The 20,385-nt window shown below is 42.2% G+C and overlaps 2 protein-coding genes across 14 annotated transcripts in view; one reads left to right on the top strand and one right to left on the bottom strand.

Moving 5' to 3' along the window:
• Nucleotides 1–20,385, top strand: part of G3BP2 (G3BP stress granule assembly factor 2) — a 92,546-nt gene that overhangs the window by 46,902 nt on the left and 25,259 nt on the right. For 2 of the 13 annotated variants that reach the window (XM_086405361.1, XM_086405370.1), the window contains exon 1: nt 6,847–6,985. The exons of 7 other annotated variants lie outside the window; for them this stretch is intronic. In XM_086405361.1, the coding sequence (XP_086261487.1) occupies nt 6,968–6,985 (18 nt within the window). In that variant the 5' untranslated portion in view covers nt 6,847–6,967. Of the gene's footprint in view, nt 1–6,846; nt 6,986–8,481; nt 8,888–20,385 lie in introns of those variants that run through there. 4 more of the 13 variants (XM_086405369.1, XM_086405374.1, XM_086405362.1 and 1 more) reach the window with 2 other exon arrangements.
• LOC147370458 (uncharacterized) lies at nt 2,988–9,666 on the bottom strand. Its single transcript, XM_086407815.1, has 4 exons — nt 9,585–9,666; nt 9,134–9,427; nt 5,713–8,882; nt 2,988–3,197 (listed from the first exon to the last, which is right to left on the bottom strand). Exons 1-3 carry the CDS (start codon nt 9,664–9,666, stop codon nt 8,101–8,103), a joined length of 1,158 nt encoding a protein of 385 aa, XP_086263941.1. The 3' UTR covers nt 2,988–3,197; nt 5,713–8,100.

Consider the following 20,385-nt stretch of genomic DNA (forward strand, 5'->3'; position numbering starts at 1 on the left):
TCCTCACCTATGTAACCATTGAAAAGAATTAAGTACTAATAATATAAAGTGCAGAGAAGGCAATGGCACCCCACTCCAGTACTCTTTCTTGCCTGGAAAATCCCATGGATGGAGGAGCCTGGAAGGCTGCAGTCCATGGGGTCGCTGAGGGTCGGACACGACTGAGCGACTTCACTTTCACTTTTCACTTTCATGCATTGGAGAAGGAAATGGCAACCCACTCCAGTGTTCTTGCCTGGAGAATCCCAGGGACGGGGGAGCCTGTTGGGCTGCCGTCTATGGGGTCGCACAGAGTCGGACATGACTGAAGCGACTTAGCAGCAGCAGCAGCAATATAAAGTGATATCCAGTTACACTGTTAAGAAAAAAACATAATGTCTCGCAAAACAATGTTAATTATGATCCCATCTCTCTCCCTCTTTCTATCCCCCCATCCCTCTCTCCCTTCATACACACACACATACAGGTTTATTTATTTATGAATTGATATTGAATGTCTCCTTTGTGGCACAGATATAGCATTGGTCAAAACAGATAAAATCTGAGTCCTTATGGAACTTGATTTATTGGAGAGGCCATACAGCAAAAGATTGGGAATTCCCTGGTGGTCCAGTGGTTATGAATCCACTGGATTAGCTCTGTCACTGCTAAGTACTTGGATTTGATCCCTGGTTGGGGAACTAAGATCCCACAAGCCACGGGCGAAAAAAAAATCACCAAAAATAAATAGAATGTCAGATAGTGGTAAGTGCTATTAACAGAAGTAGAGCAGGGTAAGAGATGGAAAGTGACGGGGGCTCCTTTAGATTCAGTGGTCAGAGATCTTTCTAAGGTGGCATTAAGATCAGAAAGTATTGAATGAAGTAGCTAGTATAATATTTTATATACCCATATGGATAGAAGAAACCCAAAGTTCTGTATTCCCCTTCTCACTGAATATTAATGGTGGTTCTTTTGTCACTCAGACAAATCCAGCAAAGGAACCTATCCTAAACTTTTCCCTTACCTGCCATAACTAATCATCACATTTTTGCCCCCTATATATTTCTAAATTTATTTTCTACTTGCCATTGTCTTCTCTTAGGCCCTTGTGACTTTTTGTTTTCTTTCACTTTTTGAAAAGATATAGTGGTTTATTTTTATGCACCAAATAGCGTGCAATTAAAATCTATAACACACGAGAACTAACTTGGTGTGGCTTCCACTGGTCAAATGGGGGAAACATGAGCATGAAAATAAACATTAATAGTAATGGATTATCAAATAGGAATCTGGGAGTTCACACTGATATAAACAAAAGAATTTTTAAAAATGAGAAAGAAGAAAAGGTCTTCCTTATAGTAGAAATGCAGCTGATCAATGTGGAAACAATGATCAGATCAGATTAGATCAGTTGCTCAGTCGTGTCCAACTCTTTGCAACCCCATGAATTGCAGCATGCCAGGCCGCCCTGTCCATCACCAACTCCTGGAGTTCACTCAGACTCACGTCCATCGAGTGGGTGATGCCATCCAGCCATCTCATCCTCTGTCATCCCCTTCTCCTCTTGCCCCCAGTCCCTCCCAGCATCAGAGTCTTTTCCAATGAGTCAACTCTTCTCATGAGGTGGCCAAAGTACTGGAGTTTCAGCTTTAGCATCAGTCCTTCCAAAGAAATCCCAGGGCTGATCTCCTTCAGAATGGACTGGTTGGATCTCCTTGCAGTCCAAGGGACTCTCAAGAGTCTTCTCCAACACCACAGTTCAAAAGCATCAATTCTTCGGTGCTCAGCCTTCTTCACAGTCCAACTCTCACATCCATACATGACCACAGGAAAAACCATAGCCTTGACTAGACGAACCTTTGTTGGCAAATTAATGTCTCTGCTTTTGAATATGCTATCTAGGTTGGTCATAACTAAGAATGATAGAATTAGAAAAATCATGACTAGGTAGCCACTATTACAAAAACTGACTCGGCCACGAGTCATCAATGGCTGCTAAAACTGGGTGAAAGTATGATGATAAATGGGATATGTATATAATCTCATAAAGTAGTCACCTACACAAGGTACTTACTGATTACAAAGGGAAAAATAGTAACTGTATAGTGGAGAATTCCTTCAGACACTGCATTAACCAAGCAAAGCAAACATCACTGGTAATAGGACACATGGACATCACATGCCTCCATCATGCACTGAGGACAGAACAGTACTTCCCTGGTATTTTTGCCAAAAATGCATAACCTAGATCTAAATACCATGAAACAACATAGGTTACCAAATGCAGGGGCCTTCTTCAAAATAATTGTCCTGCACTCTTTAAAAGTATCAAGGACATGGGGCTTCCCTGGTGGTCCAGTGGCTAAGACCCTGCACTCCCAATGCAGGGGGCCCAGGTTTGATCGCTGGGTGGGGAACTAGATTCCACATGCTTCAACTAAGACTTGGTACAGCCAAATAAATAAATATTTAAAAAATAATAATAAAAATATCAAGGTCATGAAAGAAGACAGAGAAACTACTTTAGACTACAGAAGACTAAGGTGACAGATGATAACTAGATTCATTTGTAATCCTAAATTGTATCCTGGTTAGAAAACAATTTTTCCTTTTGATATTAGACAGTTGATGAAATCTGAATGTCTATAAATTATAGGCTTCCCTGGTGGCTCAGATGGTAAAGAATCTGCAATGTAGGAGACTCATGTTTGATCCCTGGGTTGGGAAGATCCTCTGGAGAAGGAAACGGCAACCCACTCCAGTATTCTTGCCTGGAGAATTCCATGGACAGAGGAGACTGACAGGCTCCAGACTGTGGGGTCACAAAGAGTCAGACATCACTGAGCGACTATCACTCATTCACTCAGATTATAGTAGTGTATAAATGTTAATTCCTGATTTCAATAACTGTATTGTGGATATAGAAGGAAATGTCCTAGTCTTTTAAGAAATAACACTAAAGTGTTCAGGGTAAAGCATGTCCAAAGAAAATTTCAACTAGAACCTCTTCTAGATGCTTTTTTATGGATGGAGGTCACATGACACTCTGTCAATTGTCTGGTAGAGTATCCATAATAACCACTTGCAGGTTTCTTTGATACTCCTGGATTTGTTTGTTCAGGAGCCATCACTGAATGCCAGTGTGTAAGCACAGCACTATGTGTGCACAGGATAAGGCAGGAGCAATTGAAATGTGTCCTCAGGGAATTGACCACCTATAGGAGACAAGCCAAAGAGAATTAATGAGAATGAGAAAGCAAATGTGGTAAATACTAACATTTGAGGAATGTAGGTGACGGGTATCCGTTTATTATTTTTGCAAATTTTCAGATCTATGAAATTATTCCAAAATAAAAAGTTAAAAAGGTAAAAACTATTAGAAAGATGAAAAGAAATTAAAAAACAGTAAAAATATTTCAATAGAACTAGACTTTTATAGACAACTTACAAAACTTGTCCCTCTATTAGACCACAAAGGAAAATAACATTCTACAAAGCACAGAAATGTACACACCATACTCACAGACTACAAGCACTAAAGCAAGGAAAAATAAAGTGTTTAAAAATCCAAACTGCTTAGACAATCTCAACTGTCTCTAAACCATAACTGAATCAAAGAAGAGATACTATATACTTCCAGACAATTTAGAGTACGAGTTAGTTGCTCAGTCGTGTCCAACTCTTTGCGACTCCATGGACTGCGGTCCACCAGGCTCCTCTGTCCATGGGATTTCCCAGTCAAGAATACTGAAGTGGGTAGCCATTCCCTTCTGCAGGGGATCTTCCTGACCCAGGGATCGAACCTGGGTCTCTGGCATTGCAAGCAGATTCTTTATCAATTGAGCCACCAGGGAAGCTCATTTAGAATACATTTATATATTTAGAATAGAAATATATATTTCTATATTTAGAATGTAATAGTAATGAATAAAACCTCTGGGATGTTGCCTAAATTATAGGCAAGGGAAAAATCCACAGTCTAAAAACTATTATTATTCATCAAGAAAGAATAAAAATCATAAACTGTTTTAGAAATTAGGGCAAAAGTATAAAAGCTACTAGAAGTCCAGTAGTGGTGGTGCTCTCTTTTCTCTTTTGGTGCTCTCCTTCCTCTGCTCTCACAAGGCTTTGTCAGCTACTTTAGGGAGCAATTTAGGGAGCAATTTCAGTGGGCCAGTACCGAGTGCTGGACTGGAGAAGAAAATAGGAGTATCTCTTTGTGGAACTTTCAAGGTGTGTGTGTAAGAGAGGGAAAATATCAGATAATAAATTATAAATTCAAAAATTCAATGAAGGTTAGGAAGATGAAGTACATATTGCTATTCAGTATCCCTAGTGTAGTGTCCGGAGAAGGCAATGGCACCCCACTCCAGTACTCTTGCCTGGAAAATCCCGTGGATGGAGGAGCCTGGTGGGCTGCAGTCCATGCGGTCACTAAGAGTCAAACATGACTGAGCGACTTCACTTTCACTTTGCACTTGCATGCACTGGAGAAGGAAATGGCAACCCACTCCAGTGTTCTTGCCTGGAGAATCCCAGGGACGGGGGAGCCTGTTGGGCTGCCGTCTATGGGGTCGCACAGAGTCGGACAGAACTGAAGCGACTTAGCAGCAGCAGCAGCAGCAGTAGCAGTGTAGTGTCACCTAACAGGGCTGTCTGTTGTCACTGCCTCCCTCCTTCCTGTTTTTCTCTGACTCTCCCTCTCCCTCTTTTCCTGTCTCTCCCTACCTTTTCGTTTTTCTCTTTTCTCCTCTCGCTTTATCTCTCCCCCGCCTCCCAATTTCCTGAAGACAACATGCTTATTTTTGCCTCATCTCGAGCCTAGTGCTTTGCTTGATAGCACTCAACAGTGGCCACTGAATGAATGTATTGAGAAATTAATGAATGAACCCTATAGGCTATTACTGAGTGGACACTCTGCCAGACAATGTGTAGGTTACCATTTGATGAACTATTTGTAAAAAAATAACCTAGAAGAGAACGTAGGAAATATATACTATAGAGTGCAAAATAGTCACAAAATAGTTTAGACAAGCTAGTAGACTGTTTAAGCAGTATAAGGTTAATTGAAATTCTATGAAGGGTAGTTTGTGTAAGGGAAAATCATGCCTAGTTTATTTTTTAGAATGCCTGAATGAAGTATTTCAGTGTACTCTGGGAAATCAGTACATGTAGTTTATTTTGATTTTTCACAGAATTCTGATGAAGGTTCACATCCAAGACCCACACTGGGGTGGGAATGTGAAGTGTCAAAGGAAGGACTGAGGTGTATGACAGAAAAAGTAGTAAGAAAAGACGTGGAAGTAATAAGTGAGGACTAAATTAGGGACACCTTGCATGGTAAGGACTTGGGATTTTATTGTGCTGCCTTTGAAGAGTTTTGAGAATGTTATCTGATTTATAGCTCTAAAGGATCTGGTTGCTGTGAGGCTAAACCATAGTTAAATAAGAGCAGTACATCAAGACTAAATAAAAGGTTGCTGCAGTAGGCGATGGTGGTATGAACTACAATAATAGCAGTGATAGTAGTAAGAAGTGTTTAATCTAGAAAAATGTTGAAGGTAGAGGGAACAGAAATTTACTGTGATTTGCTGTGTGGTGTAAGAAAAACAGAAGTTTTTGACTTGAGCCCTTGAATGAATACATTTATACTTGTCTCCTTGCCATACTGCCTGAAGAGGAGTGAGTATTTCATGGAGTTTATTTCTGTAGGACAGGGAGATTACTTACTTAGGAGGTTGTTGCAGTCATTCTGGAAAGATGAAAGGGGGCCTGAATCCAGGTAGCAGCTCTAAGTACGGAGAGATATTCAAAGGTCACAGTCCTGAGAGACATTTACGAAGTAAAAATAATGATTTAGGAAAGCAGTTTCAGGTATTTCAATAAAAATTCAAGATAACGGAATCATTTTTCCCAATAACTCCACCTACTGATATACTAAACCTTTGAGCAAGATTTGTCTGAGGCCTGTTTTTACACAGCCCAAGAGCTCAGAATGGGTTTTCCCGTGGTGCAGTGGTAAAGAACCCACTTGCCAATGCAGGAGACTCAGGTTCGATCCCTTGTTCGGGAAGATCTCCTAGAGTATGAAATAGCTACCCACTCCAGTAATCTTGCCTGGAAAATTCTGTGGACAGAGAAGCCTTGATGGCTACAGTCAATGGGGTTGCAAAGAGTCAGACATGACTGAGCACTCATGGACAGAGCTAAGAATATTTTTTAACATTTTCAAAGTATTTTAAAATGCAGATGAGGTTGGATATGTAACAGAGAACATTTATGGCTTCCAAACCTAAAACATTTACTGTCTGGCCCCTAACAGTGTATATTTGCCAACCCATGGTGTGGATCAGTGGGTTTTTTTTTTTAGTTTGTCTTTAATCTTCTATTTCTTTAAAATTTTATTTTTTAATTGAAGGATAATTGCTTTACAGAATTTTGTTTTCTGTCAAACCTCAACATGAATTAGCCATGGGTATACATATGTCCCCTCCCTCTTGAACATCCCTCCCATGGATCAGTGGTTTTTAAAGTGTGGTTCCTAGAGCAGCAAGCAGTGCCTGGTAACTTATTATAAATTCAGATTTTCAGGCCTTAACACAGACTTGCTGAATTAGAAACCCTGAGAATGGGACCCAGCATTGTGTGTTTTAACAAGCTCTCCAGGTGATTCTGATGCATGTTGATTTCTGATAATCACAGATCTAGAGAAATTTTTGTACCTGGTGAAAAATCACAGCTTCTCTGGAGGCTCAGTGGTAAAGAATCCGCCTGCCAATGCAGGTGATGCAGGTTTGATCCCTGGATGGGGAAGATCCCCTGGGGAAGGATATGGCAACCCATTCCAGTATTCTTGCTTGGGAAGTCCCATGGACAGAGGAGCCTGGCGGGCTACAGCCCTTGGGATTGCAGAGAGTTGGAAACAACTTGGCAACTGAGCACATGAAGAATAAAAGTGCATAAGAGCTTCAAACTGGAAACAGAAATGTCAACCAATAGAAAGGTTGGTACAATGAGAATATTTAATAGCTTGTGGTAAAGGGCATGCCACGGAGTGTACAAAAAAGGCAGACTGCTTGTGTTTGAATCCCAGCTCCACCAGAGTAGCAGCTGGTGACCTTGGGCAAGTTACTTGACCTCTCTAAGCCTCAGTTTCTTCATGTGTTAAATGGGCATAAAAATAGTAACTACTTTATAGGGTTATAAGGATTAAACAATTAAAGTAGATGAGTGGCTGGTACATAAGTATTAGATATGAAGGGCAATATGCATTTAATGTATTATGCTACTTCTAAGGAAAACCATGTCAAAGTTAACTTCCTAAAAGTGACAGCCCATGTATTTTGCATATAACAAAATGATTGAGCAACCTGAAAGTGTAGATTTTGAAGGTTCAAATGTTGGCACTGCCCCGTAAACCTGTTTTCACACGTGAAAAAAACCTTTAAATTGCTTTAATAGGATTGTGAAGAAAACTGCTTAAATGTGTATCCCTACATTTTATCTGTATATGGGCATTTCCTAATTGCCTTTTATTTCTTTCACCGTTTCCTCAGCTCCTCCTTTCCAAAATTCCTCAGCTGTCTTGATAGTCCCTGAGAAACATTGCCAGAACTAAGGTGCAAAGTGGCTTCCTTCACTGTAAGCAGATTTGGCTTTTTCCATGAATCAAGGTCATGAGAGTCGGTGTCTAGTGTTTTCTCAGCTATGTCCCCGGGGCCAAGTCTGATCTAGGACAGGGCTGTAATCCTGATATCTCCTGGGATTTCACCCTTTTAGCTGCTTTGGCATATAAAATGCTTAGCATGTATTTAGCAACGCCTGAACACTGAACAGGCACACAAAGAAATAGAATGCCCCCCCTCTCCGTGGAGGCCACGTCGTATTTTTTTCTACATCCCAGTACCTAGAACGCAGTAGGCCCTATAATGTATGTTGCGTTAAACCTGTTTGAACGGATGTGCCCTTCTCCGTGGAGCTTAAAAACCTCCATTTCCTAGGCTGAGTTTACGGTGCAAGCAGCTAAAGCCACTGACTGCATTATATGCTCGTCTAGAGCAGCAACCTGCAGATACCTAGTTCAGAAAGAAGAATCACTACATTTTCTCCCCCTTAACATTAATAATATAAAAGGACCAGAAAAACCAGTCCCCAAAGGGGCACAGCGCAAAAAGCACAGCGCTGCAGCCACCCGGCTCCTGTTACGCCGCGATTTCGAAGGGCGACGAGGCCCGAGCCTTGGGCCGGAGAAAGGCAGCCTCCTTGTGACGTCAAATCAGCGGACTCTCGCCCCGGCTTCAGGCCGGTTCCGGTTCCCCGGCTTTCCGGGAGCGAGAGTACGTGAGCGCGGCGGCGTTCTGCGCGTGCTCCGCAGAGGGACGCGAGAAGGTTGGGTCCAGCTCGCGGAGGAGATGCTTGATTGGCTGAAGCCGTGCTGGGGGGTTCCCCAGCCCTTTCGGCAGGGGTAAAACAATAAGAGGGGGCGGCGGCAAAGGGGGCGGGACGTCCGTGTTCCTTGTCGCTCGCCGCAGCGCCTGGCGCCCGGGAAGAGGTGGTTGTGAGCGGAACCTGCTCTCGGCTCTCCGGCTTCCTAGGCTTGAGATTTGTCAGAGGGAGGGGGCGGCGAGTGAGAAGAACCTGCTGCAGCCGGTCCTCGGCGACTCTCCCGCTGACCTCCGCGCGACGTACCCGCCGCCGCTGTTGGTTGGAGGTGTGTACGGGGGCCGGGAAGGACGGTCGGTGTGGTGGTCGGAAGGGGACATTCCCGTCGCGCGCAGCGGCCCGCGGCAACCGTTCTTTACGTGAGCCCCGGTGTCGGAGGTGTTGAGGCCGAGAGAGACATTGTTCTTGCCGGCTGCCTACGCTGCTGGTGTGTGCGTGAGAGAAGCCGAGCCTTTCCTCTCAGGTGAGGGGTGGGAGGCCGCGTGGGCAGGGAGGTGACCGGCGCGCGTCGTGCGGACAGAGGGCTCCGAGGGCACAGGTGGGGCCGGTGTTGGTTGGGGATGAGATGGCGAGCTGGGTAAGGGGACGCAGCGGCTCCCAAAGGCGCGCTGATAGAGGCTTCGGACGGGACGTAGGGGAGTGGGCTTGCCGGAGAGTGTGTTTTCAGGTGCGCAGCCCCCCACTCGTCCCCGACTCTTGTGGCTCTTACTCCCGGTTCCCCGGGAACGGGGAGGCCGCCGCTGCCGCCCCGCCCGTGGGGGAGGGGAAAAGAGGCTGTGTCGGCGGAGGCAGAAGCGACGCAGATGCGAAAGTAGCGGCCTCCGGGCACCATTTCTCTGCACGGAAACAGAATCCGGGTCTGAAGCAGCCGCCGCTTTGCTTACCCAGTACCTGGTGTTCCGCGGTCTCTGACCCGCCTCGGTTTTATCCCGGACGAGTTCTGAAACCCGGGCTATATATAACGTGTTCCTTCTCCGTGCCCTTTTATGCAGGCGATCTCTTACTGACTCAGGAATAGAAGAGATGTTTGCTCTGGGGAGGGGGTTTATTTATTTTTTCCCATCTCTTTTTTTGGGGAGAGTGGGAAGGATAGTCAAGGGGAGGAACATAACGTCCCTAGGTTGTGTTAATTTTGTTAGTTGAATCTGATCGAATTTTACCTGCATCTCTAAAGGCAGATTTCTTAAGATGGCCCTGTGCCGCTTTGGGGCGAGTGTAGATTGCAGCTACAATTTTCCGCATAGATCAATTTTTTTTTCCCTCCAAGGTATGCCTAGTTTCTTAACAGAACTTTTTTTTTTTTGGAGGGTCAATGCCTTTGCTGTCTGAAAAATCAAACAAAAACAAAACCATACACGTGCACCGAAGCTGGAATAATAGCAAAGTTATTCCGTCTTGTCCCCATATGATTGTTGTGATAATAACTTGTGTCGAAATACTGGCTTTAGCAGCTCGTGCTAGTCTTTCAAATGTTAGCATTGCATGTACCTGGATTCGTGAAACATTAACTGCAGTTTGGGGAGCCTCCTATATTAGAGGGGAAGAAAGTGGGAATTCCTTGTCTAGCTCCATATTTGGCAGTTAATATAGCCTTAGGCATGTGAACAAAGTTTCAGAGTAAACATTTGGCCCTGTTAGTATCCAGTGGTCCTTTTGATGTCCAAAATTCCTGGTCTCAGAAAATAGACGGTATGATTCGTTTAAACTGAAATGTGTTGTTTCTTTGGTGATATTATTTTCCCGTTAAATATTTGGGATTAGCCAAGAGAAAACATGTGTTATGATTTCATCTCTTGAGGCTGTTTAATTCTGAAAAGTTAGCAAGGAATTGAAGGGAGGATAAGGACCTCAAATGGATTTCTTTCTATTTAGGAGCTATTATAGTTCAAGTTGTTGAATATTCAGGGTTGAAATATTTGTCAGTGAGTAGCAAGAGGAAATGGCAACCCACTCCAGTGTTCTTGCCTGGAGAATCCCAGGGACGGGGGAGCCTGGTGGGCTGCCGTCTCTGGGGTCGCACAGAGTCGGACCCGACTGAAGCGACTTAGCAGCAGCAGCAGCAGCAGCAGCAAGAGGAAAGAACCAGAATGCTTGTGGAGTGGATAGGGACCAAAAATGGAAGGAGAAGTAAATGTCTTGAATTTGGTAGTCGAGTGAGTGAGTAGTTAGTAGGTGAGGAGAATTGCTACCAGAAAGCTCTTGAGTTTGAATAGTATTGGCACTGTTGGTAGTAGGTTATTTTCATTATCCACAGTTCACTTAATGAAAATCTCCGTATAGAACAGTCTTATGGACTCTGTGGGAGAGGGAGAGGGTGGGAAGATTTGGGAGAATGGCATTGAAACATGTAAAATATCATGTATAAAACGAATTGCCAGTCCAGGTTCAATGCATGATACTGGATGCTTGGGGCTAGTGCACTGGGACGACCCAGAGGGATGGTATGGGGAGGGAGGAGGGTTCAGGATGGGGAACACATGTATACCTGTGGCGGATTCATTTTGATATTTGGCAAAACTAACACAATTTTGTAAAGTTTAAAAAATAAAATAAAAAGAAAATCTCCCTATCAGTTAGTTACTGAAAATATATAAATACCAGTAGTGTCTTTAGGTTAACAGTTTCCTTGTCCTGAAGAATTATTGCTGTTAATTGCCCATTATCAGGATTGAAAGTTCTTCCCTTGATTGCTTTAAGTAAGACTTTTCCCAACATATTTTATACTGAGTGGGTATGGAGGTGAGGAATGACCCCTTTTCAAGGCTGGTTTTGATAATTACAAACTAGAGGGTTGTTCCTGAACTTAAATTCAGTAGAATTTAATTGACAGACATGACTCTTGCCACGGGAAACATTTAAAAGCTGACAGAACAAACAAGTTCCATCTCCTGGAACTCTGGACTGGCTTGAGCAGCAATGTAATCAGTTTCTTGATGGCTGTCCCTCAGCTTATTTTTATCTTTTAAATTCTAGATATTTTACCGTATGTTGATACTGTAGGTATGTTGGGATGACTGTTGTGGATTTCCTTTTATGTTACTGTCTTTTGTCTTTTAACTTCTTCCTGCAGTATCAAATAAACTAACAGTTGGACTTTAATTTTTTTTTACATTCTTGCATCCTGGGATGGTCTTCAAAAGTGGTAGTTCTTAAACAGATATAATGAAAACATCACTGTCCTAGGGAGGAGACCAGGTTTCAAATGCTCTCTCTCATAACTGGGGGACTTTGAACTACTTTCCTTAGGCTCTTAACATTGTGGCTTCCTTTTCTGTAAATGAAGCTATTATCTTATCTATCTGAAGGAGGTAAAGGGATGTGTAGGTTACTTGTTTAAGGTTGCCTTAAAGCATAATATAAATACACACTAATTTTTGTGGGGCAGCATTTCCACTTCAGTGCTTGGTCACTTTTAATACTTTCTGAATTTAAAAACTCACCTCCTTACCTTTGGGGCCCTCTGAAAGAAAAGGCTTAATCCACAACTATCTCTTATTTCTGTGACTGGTGCTTAGATCTTGTTTGTGATGCTTTCATTTCATGGTGCCACAACAAATTGAAGGTTGCTGCTTTCAGTAGATAAGCATTGCTGTTTTGATTGGTAAAGTCATTTTAAATAGAGACCCTTTGGTAGTTCCAAAGGTTTCAATTTTGATATGGGGTTAGCTGTTAAGAATGGGTATTGCAGTCCTTGCTTCAGTGACAATGGACCTGGGCCTGACTAGTGTGAGCCAGCCAGGAGTGAGGGGCTCTAGAGAGGAAAGGGTGGGATAATTATTCAGTAGTAGAGATAAGTTCTGAACTAGCATAGACATAGCCTTTGGTAACAGTTTTTGATAAGAAAACTGCATCCTCTTTATAGGATCTTACTTTTTTTTGTAATAGAAAGCAAGATAGAGTACTACTTCTAACTTCACAATACTGAAAAATTATTTTTGTAGAATTTTTTCTGTTTTCCAAAATGTCATTTTCTTTTGGCTTCTTTTTTAAAAAACAAGACAACATGGGGTCTCAACTTTTTAGCAGTTTTTATTTTGGACTTTTTTCTTCTAAGTATTAAATTGTGATGGAATTTCATGTAATTAGTTGCAATAACTGAAATTCCCCATCCCCAACTGTTAGAGTTAAAGATACTGCAGTTCTCATCACTCCTTATAGATGGTGGTCAGAATATTCCAGGGTCTTTGAAGAGTGAATTTTCAATTCTGCATTTTGATGCTTAAGGGGCTTCCCAGGTGACTCAGTCATAAAAGAATCTGCCTGCAATATGGAGGGCCCTGGTTTGGGCCCTGGGTTGGGAAGATCCCCTGGAGAAGGGAATGGCAACCCACTCCAGTATTCTTGCCTGGAGAATACCCAGACAAGGAGGAGCCTGGTGGGCCACAGTCCATGGGGTTGCAAAGTGTTGGGCACGACTAAGCAGCTAACACTCACTCACTTTGATACTTATATATGGCTGAGGTGCAGCTAGGTGTTTAGCAGTTTAGTATAGCTAGATTTTATGATCATGTGTAGATAGAGCCATTTTATTACTGAGTAGAGAACGGAGGTGCCATTTCAGAGATCCCTAAGATTAAAAAGGGTTAAAGGAACACAAAAGTATTTCACTTGGATAACCTTATCTTTTGTATTGTATTCTACACTGATCATTATTTTGCAGTAGTAGATCTAAAGAATTAATTTCATTTTCCTGTCCAAGTGCATACATTGCCCTTCATGTTAGTGAAATCATACTTTAGTTGCAAATTTTGTATTTCATTTTTTCCCCTTATGGTTTTAGCCTTTGACAATATTTTAATGACTGCATATGAACTGATGTTCCACAGTTGGGGTTCAGTATATTATTACATTTTTGGTTTCAAGACCATTAATTTAACATTGCCGCTGCTAAATCACTTCAGTCGTGTCCGACTCTGTGCAACCCCACAGACACCAGGCCACCAGGCTCCCCCATCCCTGGGATTCTCCAGGCAAGAACACTGGAGTGGGTTGCCATTTCCTTCTCCAATGCACGAAAGTGAAAAGTGAAAGTGAAGTTGCTCAGTAGTGTCCTACTCTCCGCTACCCCATGGACTGCAGCCTACCAGGCTCCTCCATCCATGGGATTTTCCAGGCAAGAGTACTGGAGTGGGTTGCCATTAGGCTATCAGAAAAAAAACAGTACTGTATCAGGTAAGTATACCAGATATTTTTAAAATTACCTCTTGGAAACAAAATTCCACTGTACCTTTGTATCTAGGCAGTAAGTTTCTTTATTTTTGTTTCTCTGTGTAGCTGCTCATTTTAAATTCCAGCATGGTAGAACTTTACTAGTCTGTTCCCCTACTCCACCTGCTCAACTTTATCTTCAATTAGTTGGTAATATTTAAGCACACTCAAGATTTTAACAATAAATTGTCACTAATGTAGGCATAATGTCAGATTATTTTTGCTCTGCTAGTAGTGCTAAATTAATTTTCACACTTTCGATCTTTATTTTAGAGCCATGTTTTTGAACCAATAACATATATCTGTTATGGTTATCAAAAAACAAGTGAAAATTTTAAAGTGTTTTAAAATTACAAAATTAATTATACTCTTTTTAATACTCAATAAATAGTTTACCAGTGGTGGTATGAATTGATATGAAGTTTTTTTTTCCCCTAGATCCACAACACGTTTTATCTTGTATACTTCTTTTTGTATTATCCCTTCCCCCCCGCCTCCCCCCCCCCCGCCCCGAAGATGGGATTTGTAGCATTCTAGAATTTACTGTTTCTCCCAGCAGTCTTGATTCCAGCTTGTGATTCATTCATCCCAGTATATCACATTATGTCCTCTGCATATAAATTAAATAAGCAGAGTGACAGTATACAGTTTTGTGTTCCTTTCCCAATTTTGAACCAGTCTGTTGTTCCATGTCCAGTTCTGTTAATAATTTACTTCTTGACCTGCGTACAGGTTCCTCAGGAAACTGGTAAGGTGATTTGGTGCTCCTATTTCTGAAAGAATTTTCCACGGTTTGCTATGATCCACACAAAGGCTTTCTCGTAGTCTGTGAAGCAGAAGGGGATGTTTTTCTGGAATTCTCTTGCTTCTTTCTATGATCCAACAAAGTGGTGGCAATCTGATTTCTGGTTCCTCTCTGCCTTTTCTAAATCTAGCTTGTACATCTGTAAGTTCTCATTTCACATACTGTTGAAGCCTAGCTTGAAGGATTTTGAGCATTATGTTGCTAGCATGTGAAATGAGTGCAATTATCTTGTAGTTTGAACATCTTTGGCATTGCCTTTCTTTGGGATTGGAAAAAAAACTGATTTTTTTCCAGTCCTGTGGCCACTGCTGAGTTTTCCAAATTTGCTGACACATTGAGTGCAGCACTTTAACAGCATCATCTTTTAGGATTTGAAATAGCTCAACTGGAATTCTATCACTTCCACTAGCTTTGTTCGTAGTGATGCTTCCTCAGACCCACTTGACGTACACCCCAGGATGTCTGGCTCTAGGTGGGTGATCACACCATCGTGGTTATCAGAGCCATTAAGACCTTTTTGTATAGTTCTTCTGTGTATTCTTGCCACCTCTTTTTAATCTCTTCTGGTTCTGTTGGGTCGTTATCATTTCTGTCCTTTATCGTGCACATTCTTTCATGAAATGTTCCCTTGGTATCTGATTTTCCTGGAGAGAGCTCTTGTTGTTATTCAGTGGCTCAGTTGTGTCCAACTCTTTGTGACTCCATGGACTACACACCAGGCTTCCCTGTCCTTCACTGTTTCCCAGAGTTTGCTCAATCTATGTCCATTGAGTTGGTGATGTGATCCAACCATCTTGTCCTCTGTCGTCCCCTTCTCCTCCTGCCTTCAATCTTTGCCAGCATCAGGGTCTATTCCAGTGAGTCAGCTCTTCACATCAGGTGGCCAAAGTACTGGAGCTTCAGCTTCAGCATCAGTCCTTCCAATGAATATTGAGGGTTGATTTCCTTTAGGATGGACTGGTTTGATCTCCTTGCAGTCCAAGGGACTCTCAAGAGTCCTCTCCAGCACAAAAGTTCAAAAGCATCAATTCTTCGGCACTCAGTCTTTTTTACTGTCCAGCTCTCACATTCATACATGACTACTGGAAAAACCATAGCTTTGACGATACGGAACTTTGTTGGCAAAGTAATATCTGTGCTTTTTAATACACTCTCTAGGCTTGTCATAGCCTGTCTTCCAAGGAGCAAGCATCTTTTAATTTCATGGCTGTAGTTACCGTCTGCAGTGATTTTGGAGCCCAAGAAAATAAAGTCTGTCACTGTTTCCATTGTTTCCCCCGTCTGTTCAGAATGAAGTGATGGGACTGGATGCCATGATCTTCGTTTTTTGAACATTGAGTTTTAAGCCAGTTTTTTCACTCTCCTCTTTTACCTTCATCAAGAGGCTCTTTAGTTCCTCTTCGCTTTCTACCATTAGAGTGGTATCATCAGCATATCTGAGGTTGTTTATATTTCTCCCAGCAATCTTGATTGACAAGGGCATTTCATATGATGTACTCTTCATGGAAGTTAAAAAAGCAGGGTGACAACATACATACAGCCTTGATGTACTCAGTTTTGAACCAGTCCGTTGTTCCATGTCCGGTTCTACCTCTTGTTCTTGATCTGCATATAGGTTTCTCAGGAGGCAGATAGGTGGTCTGATATTCTTGTTTCTTGAATTTTCCACGGTCTGCTGTGATCCACACAGTCAAAGGCTTTAGCTTAGTCAATGAAGCAGAAGCAGATATTTTTTTGGAATTCTCTTGCTTTTTCTATGATCTGACAGATGTTGGCAATTTGATCTCTGGTTCTTCTGCCTTTTCTAAATCCAATTTGTACATCTGGAAATTCTCAGTTCACATACTTCCCATACTGAAAGAAGTCTTGCTTCTTTTCCATTCTGTTGTTTTGCTCTATTTCTATGCATTGTTCACATAAGAAGGCCTTCTTATCTCTCCTTGCTGTTCTTTGGAACTCTGTATTCAGTTGGGTGTATCTTTCCCTTTCTCCCTTGTCTTTCCCTTCTCTTCTTTCCTCAGCTATTTGTAAAGCCTCCTCAGACAACCACTTTGCCTTCTTGCATTTCTTTTTCTTTAGGATGGTTTTGGCCACTGCCTCCTGTACAGTGTCATGAACCTCCACCCTTATCTTCAGGCACTCTGTCTACCAGATCTAATCCCTTGAATCTACTTGTCACCTCTGCTGTATTTTTATAAGAGATTTGATTTAGGTCCTACCTGAATGCCTGGTGGTTTTCCCTACTTTCTTCAATTTATGTCTGAATTTTGGAATAAGGGGCTTGTGATCTGAGTGAGCCTCAGTTTGCTCCAGGTCTTGTTTTTACTGACTGTACAGAGCTTCTCCATCTTCAGCTGCAAAGAACATAATCAGTCTGATTTCAGTATTGACCATCTGGTGATGTTCATGTGTAGAGTCTTCTCTTGTATTGTTGGAAACAGTGTTTGCTATGACTAGTGTGTTCACTGGACAAAACTCTGTTATCTTTGCTGTGCTTCATTTTGCACTCCAAGGCCAAATTTACCTGTTATTCCTGTACCTCCTTGACATCTTACTTTTGCATTCCAGTCCTATATGATGAAAAGGACATCTTTTTGGGGGGTTCTAGAAGGTGTTGTAGATCTTCATAGAACTGGTCAACTTCAGCTTTTTCGGCATCAGTGTTTGGAGCATAGACTTGGATTACTGTGATATTGAATGGTTACTTTGAAAATGAACCAAGATCATTCTGTTGTTTTTGATGTTGCGCCCAAGTACTGCATTTCAGACTCTTGTTGACCGTGAGGGCTACTCCTTTTGTTCTAAGGGGTTCTTTCCCACAGTAGTATATAAAATGTTCATCTGAATTAAATGCAGGCATTCCTGTCCTTTTTAGTTCACTGATTCCTGAGATGTTGATATTCACTCTTGTCCACTTCTGCTTGACCACGTCCAATTTACCTTGATTTGTGGACCTAACATTCCAGGTTCCTATGCAATAATAATGCTCAAAATTCTCCAAGCTAGGCTTTATCAGTACATGAACTGTGAATTTGATGTTCAAGCTGGATTTAGAAAGGCAGAGGAACCAGAGATCAAATTGCCAACATCAACTGGATCATCGAAAAAGCGAGAGTTCCAGAAAAACATCTTCTTTTGCTTTATTGACTATGCCAAAGCTTTTGACTGTGTGGATCACAACAAACTGGAAAATTCTGAAAGAGATGGGAATACCAAACCAACTGATCTGCCCCCTGGGAAATCTGTATGCAGGTCAAGAAGCAGTAGTTAGAACTGGACATGGAACAGCAAACTGGTTCCAAATCGGGAGAGGAGTACATCAACGCTGTATATTGTCACCTTGCTTATTTAACTTATGTGCAGTGTACATATTGAGAAATGCTGAACTGGAAGAAGCACAAGCTGGAATCAAGATTGCTGGGAGAAATATCAATAACCTTGAATACACAGATGACGCCACACTTATGGAGAAAGTGAAGAACTAAAGAGCCTCTTGATGGAAGTGAAAGAGGATAGTGAAAAAATTGGCTTAAAACTCAATATTCAGAAAACTAAGATCTCAGAAAACTAAGATCATGGCATCTGGTCCCATCACTTCATGGCAAATAGATGGGAAAACAGTGGAAACAGTGAGAGACTTTATCTATTTGGGCTCCAAAATCACTGCAGATGGTGACTGCAGCCATGAAATTAAAAGATGCTTGCTCCTTGGAAGAAAAGTTATGACCAACCTAGATAGTATACTAAAAAGTTTTAATAATGTCTCATTAAAAAAGGGACATTACTTTACCAACAAAAATCTGCCTAGTCAAAGCTATGGTTTTTCCAATAGTCATGTATGAATGTGAGAGTTGGACTGTAATGAAAGCTGGGTGCTGGCAAGAATTGATGCTTTTGAACTGTGGTGTTGGAGAAGACTCTTGAGAGTCCCTTGGACTGCAAGGAGATCCAACCAGTCCATCCTTAAGGAAATCAGTCCTGAATATTCATTGGAGGGACTGATGTTGAAGCTGAAACTCCAGTACTTTGGCCACCTGATGTGAAGAACTGACTTATTTGAAAAGACCCTGATGCTGGGAAAGATTGAAGGTGGGAGGAAAAGGGGACAATAGAGGATGAGCTGGTTGGATGGTATCATCGATGTGATGGACATGAGTTTGAGTATGCTCCGGGAGTTGGTGATGGACAGGGAAGCCTGGCGTACTGCAGTCCATGGGATTGCAAAGAGTCGGACACGACTGAGTGACTGAACTGAACTGAATATTGCAAGTTCCTATCCAGTATTGTTTTTTACCTTCACCATGAGACACATCCACAGCTGAGCATCATTTCTGCTTTGGCCCAGCAGCTTTATTCTTTCTGGAGGTGTTAGTAATTGCCCTTCCTTCTTCCCCAGTAGGGCTTCCCTGGTGGCTCAGAGGATAAAGCATCTGCCTGCAGTGCAGGCAGGGTTCGATCTCTGGTTTGGGAATATCCCCTGGAGAAGAAATGACAACCCACTCCAGTATTCTTGCCTGGAGAATCCCATGGACAGAGGAGCCTGGCGGGCTACAGTCCACGGGGCCGCAAAGAGTCAGACACGACAGAGTGACTTCACTTTCTTTCTTTCTTTCTTCCCCAGTAGCATATCAAATGCTTTCTGACCTGGAGGCATCTTCTGGTGTCATACCTTTTTGCTTTTTCATACTCTTCATGGGTTTCTCATGGCAAGAAATCTGCAGTGGGTTTCCATTGCCTCCTCCAGTGGACCATGTTTTGTCAGAATTCTTTACTATGACCTGTCCTCCTTGGGTGGCCCGACAGGGCATGGCTTATAGCTTCATTGAGTTAGGCAGGCCCCTTCACCAGGAGAAGGCAGTGATACATGAAGGGGAGCATTAACTTTATCTTTTAGTAATACTTTGGAAACTCGTTTATGTTGTTGCATTTTGCGTGCTAAGTCGCTTTAGTTGTGTCTGACTCTTTAGGACCCTATAAATGCAGCGTAGCCCGCCAGGCTCCTCTGTCCATAAGATTTTCCACGCAAGAAGAATGGGCTGCCAACCCGGGGATGGAACCCATGTCTCTTAGGTCTCCTGCACTGGCAGGTGGATCTTTACCACTAGTGCTACCTGCATATTATCAGTAAATTATTATTATTATTATTTTTTTAGTTCTACCAGTTTATTGCTACCAACCTGTGACCCTCCACCCTCATGCACACATGCTCAGTCATGTAACCCCATGGACTGCAGCCTGCCAGGCTCCTCTGTCCATGGACTTTTCCAGGCAAGAATACTGGAGTGGGTTGCCATTTCCTTCTCCATCAGTAAATTATTTTTATTGCCAAGTAGTATTTGATTATTTGGATTTACCACAGTTTGTTCATTCACCTGGCTAATGATCATTTAGTTGTTTTCAGGTTTTGAGTGTTAATAAAGCTGCTGCAAACAACATATAGTTCTCTGTGTAGACATATGCTTAATTTCTTTTACATAAATATCTAGGAATGGAATTGCTGGGTAATATGAGACATGTATGTTTACTTTTATGAGAAACTGCCATACTGTTTTCCAAAGTGACTGTACCTTTTTTCAGTTCCTACCAACTTTTCCCATCCTTGCAAGCACTCAGTATTTTTAGATTTTGATGTAAGCGTTATTAAAGGTATTTAGTGCTATGTCATTATGGTTTTAACTTCCAATTTAAAAAATATTTATTGGCTTTGCTGGGTCTTGCGCTTTTCTCTAGATGGAGCAAGTGGGGGCTGCTCATTGTGGTACGTTCTCTTGTTGCTGAGTGTGGGTTGTAGAGCACAGACTCAATAGTTGTGGCACATGGGCTTAACCCACCAGGCACCTCTGTCAATGGGGATTCTCCAGGCAAGAATACTGGAGTGGTTTGCCATGCCCTCCTCCAGGAGATCTTCCCAACCCAGGGATCGAATCCTGGTCTCCTCCATTACAGGC

Source organism: Bos grunniens, chromosome 6, assembly GCF_055505025.1.
Source record: "Bos grunniens cultivar Pamir isolate PY7600 chromosome 6, Bosgru_T2T1.0, whole genome shotgun sequence".
Taxonomy (NCBI): Eukaryota; Metazoa; Chordata; class Mammalia; order Artiodactyla; family Bovidae; genus Bos; species Bos grunniens.